The sequence below is a fragment of the Oncorhynchus mykiss genome, chromosome 3, assembly GCF_013265735.2.
Source record: "Oncorhynchus mykiss isolate Arlee chromosome 3, USDA_OmykA_1.1, whole genome shotgun sequence".
In the NCBI taxonomy this organism is placed as follows: Eukaryota; Metazoa; Chordata; class Actinopteri; order Salmoniformes; family Salmonidae; genus Oncorhynchus; species Oncorhynchus mykiss.
Window position 1 is genome coordinate 83,187,523 of NC_048567.1, and position 6,486 is coordinate 83,194,008.

Here is a 6,486-nt window from a genome sequence, read left to right on the forward strand (position 1 = left end):
TTTAGTCCACCTCCTTAGCGTCCCTAGATAGGTGACCCTTCTTAATGACAGCTCGGGACAGAGGGTCAGCTCGAGACAGAGGGGCAGCTCGGGACAGAAGTAGCTCGGGACTGATGGGTAGCACAGCACTGAGGGGAAGCTCAGGCAGGTAGTTAGATCCGGCAGATCCTGGCCGGCTGGCGGTTCTGGCAGATCCTGGCCGACTGGCAGATCTGGAAGAGTCTGGCCGACTGGCAGATCTGGAAGAGTCTGGTCGACTGGCAGATCTGGAAGAGTCTGGTCGACTGGCAGATCTGGAAGAGTCTGGTCGACTGGCAGATCTGGAAGAGTCTGGTCGACTGGCAGATCTGGAAGAGTCTGGTCGACTGGCAGATCTGGAAGAGTCTGGTCGACTGGCAGATCTGGAAGAGTCTGGTCGACTGGCAGATCTGGAAGAGTCTGGTCGACTGGCAGATCTGGCTGCTCCATGCTGACTGGCAGCACTGGCTGCTCCATGCTGACTGGCGGCCCTGGCTGCTCCATGCTGACTGGCGGCCCTGGCTGCTCCATGCTGACTGGCGGCCCTGGCTGCTCCATGCTGACTGGCGGCCCTGGCTGCTCCATGCTAACTGGCAGCTCTGGCGGCTCCTTGCAGACTAGCAGCTCTGGCGGCTCCTTGCAGACTAGCAGCTTTGGCGGCATCCTGCAGACAGGCAGCTCTGGCGGCTCCTTGCAGACTGGTAGCTCCTTGCAGACTGGCAGCTCTGGCGGCCCCTGGTTGACTGGCGGCGCTGGCGCTGGGCTGACTGACGGCACTGGCGGCCCCTGGCTGACTGGCGGCACTGGCGGCCCCTGGCTGACTGGCGGCACTGGCGGCCCCTGGCTGACTGGCGGCACTGGCGGCCCCTGGCTGACTGGCGGCCCCTGGCAGACGGGCGGCACTGGCGGCTCCTGGCAGACGGGCGGCGCTGGCGGCGCTGGGCAGACGGGCGGCGCTGGCGGCGCTGGGCAGACGGGCGGCACTGGCGGCGCTGGGCAGACGGGCGGCACTGGCGGCGCTGGGCAGACGGGCGGCACTGGCGGCGCTGGGCAGACGGGCGGCACTGGCGGCGCTGGGCAGACGGGCGGCACTGGCGGCGTTGGGCAGACGGGAAGCTCCGATGGCGCCGGGCAGACGGGAAGCTCCGGCAGAGGCGCCGGACAGGCGGGAGGCTCCGGCAGAGGCGCCGGACAGGCGGGAGGCTCCGGCAGAGGCGCCGGACAGGCGGGAGGCTCCGGCAGAGGCGCCGGACAGGCGGGAGGCTCCGGCAGAGGCGCCGGACAGGCGGGAGGCTCCGGCAGCGGCGCCGGACAGGCGGGAGGCTCCGGCAGAGCTGGAGAGGAGGAAGGCTCTGGACGGATGGGCCGGAGAGACAGCCTGGTACGGGGAGCTGCCACCGGAGGGCTGGGGTGTGGAGGTGGTGACGGATAGACCGGGCCGTGCAGGCGCACTGGAGCTCTTGAGCACCGAGCCTGCCCAACCTTACCCGGTTGAATGGTCCCGGTCGCCCTGCCAGTGCGGCGAGGTGGAATAGCCCGCACTGGGCTATGCAGGCGAACCGGGGACACCGTGCGCAAGGCTGGTGCCATGTAAGCCGGCCCAAGGAGACGCACTGGAGACCAGATGCGTAGAGCCGGCTTCATGGCACTTGGCTCGATGCCCACTCTAGCCCGGCCGATACGCGGAGCTGGAATGTACCGCACCGGGCTGTGCACCCGCACTGGGGACACCGTGCGCTCCACAGCATAACACGGTGCCTGCCCGGTCTCTCTAGCCCACCGGTAACCACAGGAAGTTGGCTCAGGTCTCCTACCTGGCGTAGCCATACTCCCTGTTAGCCCCCCCCAAGAAATTTTTGGGGCTGACTCCCGGGCTTCCATCCACGACGCCGCGCTGCCTCCTCGTACCAGCGCCTCTCCGCTTTCGCCGCCTCCCGTTCTTCCTTGGGGCGGCGATATTCTCCTGGCTGAGCCCAAGGTCCTTTACCGTCTAATTCGTCCTCCCATGTCCATACCTCCTCGCGCTGCTCCTGCTGCTGCTTTCTCCTTTGCCCATTACCACACCGCTTGGTCCTGTTGTGGTGGGTGATTCTGTAACGGTCTTCTAGGTGTGAAGGAGAGTCGGACCAAAATGCGGCGTGTAGATTGCGATCCATGTTTATTGTGACTATAGCAACATGAATCCAAATACAAACAGTGCAAAATAATAAACGTAATGAAAACCGAAACAGCCTAAACTGGTGCAAACTAACACTAAGGACAATCACCCACAAACACACAGTGAAACCCAGGCTACCTAAATATGGTTCCCAATCAGAGACAATGACTAACACCTGCCTCTGATTGAGAACCATATCAGGCCGGACATAGAAATAGACAAACAAGACATCCAACATAGAATGCCCACCCAGTTCACGTCCTGACCAACACTAAAACAAGGAAAACACACACGAACGATGGTCAGAACGTGACACTACCTCACTTGATTTGGCAATGTTAACACATGTTTCCCATGCCAATAAAGCCCCTTGAATTGAATTGAGAGAGATAGAGAGAGAGAGAGAGAGAACCAGAGAGAGAAAGAGAGAACCAGAGAGAGAGAGAGAGAGACAGAGAGAGAGAAAGAGAGAACCAGAGAGAGAGACAGAGAAAGAAAGAGAGAACCAGAGAGAACCATGGAGAGTGAGACTGAAAGAGACAGACGGAAAGAGAGATGGAAAGAGAGAGGGATGAGAGAGGGATGAGAGCTAGAGGTATGTGTGGTCTGAGGTGGTTCAGGGTTCTAGCTGACAGTGATCAGCTAAGGACTTACGGCTGTAGTCACCTTTGACCCCTTAGCACCCTGCTGTGCCCCTCAGCTAACAGCTCAATTTCAGACCAGTCAGTTCAGCCAACCCTGCCCCAGTTCCTACACCAGGCTGCGTTCAAAATTGTTCCCTAGTCCCTATATATTACCATAGGTCTCCGGTTAAATGTAGTGCACTATATAACGCTCCTGCCCTGTTTCATATAGATAGGGCCTCATTTAGGCCTGAAATATCCGTCTTCCACAGGACCACACAGGAAACTCAGAAGTAATAACAACATCCTTCAACTTAATACAGGCAGAAATTAAGAACAACGACACTTTAAGAGAGTGACTTCTTTCTATTTTCATTATACGTTGTTTATCAACGTGAGAACCTCCTGATTCCTGACTCCTAACTCCTAGATCCTAACTCCTGTCCTGACTCCTAACTCCTAGATCCTAACTCCTAACTCCTGTCCTGACCCCTAACTCCTAACTCCAGTCCACTCCTAACTCCTGTCCTGACTCCTAACTCCTGTCCTGACTCCTGACTCCTAACTCCTGTCCTGACTCCTAACTCCTGTCCTGACTCCTGACTCCTAACTCCTGTCCTGACTCCTGACTCCTAACTCCTGTCCTGACTCCTAACTCCTGTCCTGACTCCTAACTCCTGTCCTGACTCCTAACTCCTGTCCTGACTCCTAACTCCTGTCCTGACTCCTAACTCCTGTCCTGACTCCTAACTCCTGTCCTGACTCCTAACTCCTGTCCTGACTCCTAACTCCAGTCCTGACTCCTAACTCCTGTCCTAACTCCTAACTCCTGTCCTGACTCCTAACTCCTGTCCTAACTCCTAACTCCTGTCCTAACTCCTGTCCTAACTCCTAACTCCTGTCCTAACTCCTATCCTAACTCCTAACTCCTAACTCCTCACTCCTGACTCTTGTCTCACTGAAGGCTGAATAAAATAACCATTACATTTCGTTCCAAAAAGCCCAACCTGCCCTTATAGCTTACAGTCATACCTATTAACTATTAACTATTAACTATTAACTATTAACTAACAGTAAATATGGCAACATTGTCAAACAGAAACACCCATGAAGAATGAAGGAAGATTGACCCGTAATGAGTGTGAAACACAAGTGTACATTACCGAATGTTGTTTTCGGTTGAAGTGGATATTTTTTAACATGAGAATCCTGTCCTGACTCACTCAAGGCTGATAACCATTCAATTTCAACACACAGTCGTTCCAACAAGCCCAACCTGCCCTTCCCGGCTGGATAAATAAATAAGGCTGTACGTGTTTGGTACTTGTGATTTCTAAATGGACCCACCAAACAGCTCTGTTCCTCCTGGGATGTTCAGCAAGCTTTAAAAGGATGTGTGATGTAGTGTGATCAAGAGGTTGTCTCTAGCTCGCCCCACATTGTGAGGGAAGGAGTGTGTGTGTGTGTGTGTGTGTGTGTGTGTGTGTGTGTGTGTGTGTGTGTGTGTGTGTGTGTGTGTGTGTGTGTGTGTGTGGTTGGCTTCGTTTAGTCCACGCATGAGATTGAGGTGAGTAGGGAAGAGAGAGAGAGAGACGGACCAGACAACAAAATGCAACATCTAGCCTTAATGCACAGCAGACCCATTGGAGAATGAGAGAGAGAGAGAGAGTGAGAGAGTGAGAGAGATTGAGAGAGTGAGAGTGAGAGAGAGACAGAGAGAGAGAGAGAGAGTGAGAGAGTGAGAGTGTGTGAGAGAGAGAGAGAGAGAGAGAGATGTAGAACATCTTTCTTTCATGCCTCTGACAAGGAAGCAGAGAGGCAGAGAGGCAGAGGCAGCGAGGCAGCGAGGCAGAGAGGCAGAGAGGCAGAGAGGCAGAGAGGCAGAGAGGCAGAGAGGCAGAGATTCAGAGATTCAGAGAGGCAGAGATTCAGAGAGGCAGAGATTCAGAGAGACAGAGAGGCAGAGAGGCAGAGATTCAGAGAGGCAGAGATTCAGAGAGACAGAGAGGCAGAGATTCAGAGAGGCAGAGAGGCAGAGATTCAGAGAGGCAGAGATTCAGAGAGACAGAGAGACAGAGAGGCAGAGAGGCAGAGGCAGCGAGGCAGAGAGGCAGAGTGGTAAAGTGCACCTTTCAACAACAGCTGCTAAAAGATTCATGTTCCGATTCCGACAAAAGACTATCAGGATGTATCCTATCCCATAAATCTCTCTTTAGAAACATATCCTTGTATTATTGATGGAGATAAAATGTAAATAAATGGCCAAACAGTCCAGGGCAATGATAGAGAGAGGATGTGTGGTTCCGTGTCCCAAATCACACTCTATTTCCCACATAGTTGTAAATAGTTGTAGTAGTGCACAATACAGGGTTTGGGACACTATCTGCCATTTGAAACACTGTCTGAATGCATGGGTAAGCTTTCCTAAGTGTGTCCTGTCTTCTATCGCTTTGTTGACCCATGTCTTCAGACTGTGTACATACGATGGAGGAAGCCTCTACCAACAGTGTTAGGAATAGACAGGACAGTAGATATTGAACAGATACCTGTGCACGTGGCCTATAAGGTGCCTTGTGATACAACGCTATTCTATGTGAAGTAGGGAGAGTTGGACATCGTTCAATCCCTTCCTAAAATAATGGACTGTATCTGGAATCTGGCTGCACTTCTCTGATTTACCACCAGAGGGTAGAACAATCAGAACTGTGGTCCGGCATATGGAATGGAATATAGAATACTCCCCAACACTCCGCTGGTTTATGGAGGATTCTAGAATTCTGTGTAGGGTAGATGTTGTTGTTGTTGTTGTTGATGATCTGGAATTTGATAAGGGGGCGATGGGGAATATGTAGTGGGAGATTACAGAGAGATAACTCCAATAGCTTGTTATGAGCGACACTGAGCCAGAAACAGCAGGGAACTGGAAATGGTGAGGATATAGACAGTCACAAGCAGACCGCTCACTGTGGTGGTGGGACATACACACAGCACTGTTCTCACAGTGGGACTGATTGGAAGTGGCTATTCAGAGAAGACCAGGGAATAATCAATATGGTAGCATATGTGGCTAGGGTGTACCTCAGTATCTATCATTTGGATAGGAAACAATTGGAATTTACTAAATTGTAAAATCTCCTGTGAATCCCCCCCCACCTCCCTCCATTCCTCCCCCACTTCTCTCTCACCTGCAGTCCAGCTTCTCCAGTTCGAAGTGGGGGTTGAAGTTGAGGACGACACGTTGGGAGGGTTCTGGGGCGGTGACGACCCAACGACAGTTCTGGTGTGGGGGGTACTCCAGAGGGTACCCTGGGGTGGTGATGTACCCGGCGCCACTGGCGTCTACTTGTCCGCCACACGATTTGCTGCCTTCAGGACAGAGGACACAAAGGCATCAGTTAGGACGTGAATTAGATCAGGTTTTTTTTTTAATGAGGTGTAACGACAGTATTGGAAAAGGAGAAGGTGAGAAGCTATAATTCGGTAAAAAGTTTGGACACACCGACTCATTCCTGGCTTTTTCTTCATTTTGACTGTTTTCTACATTGTGGAATAATAGTGAAGACAACAAAACTATGAAATAACACATATGAGTGTTAATCATAATAATAGTGAATAGTGAGAGAAGGCCAAGACTGTGGAAAGCTGTCATCAAGGCAAAGTGCGGCTACTTCGAAAATATATTTGTTG

At 52.7% G+C, this 6,486-nt stretch overlaps 1 protein-coding gene across 1 annotated transcript in view; it reads right to left on the reverse strand.

Annotated features, from left to right (window-relative positions):
• Nucleotides 1–6,184, reverse strand: part of LOC110504940 (neuropilin-2-like) — a gene marked incomplete at its 5' end in the record, with an annotated part of 288,221 nt that extends 282,037 nt beyond the window's left edge. The window contains one exon of the mRNA XM_036965260.1: nucleotides 5,985–6,184. Coding sequence (XP_036821155.1) covers nucleotides 5,985–6,184 — 200 coding nt within the window. The remainder of the gene's footprint in view (nucleotides 1–5,984) is intronic.
• Between the last annotated feature and the right edge of the window lie 302 nt (nucleotides 6,185–6,486).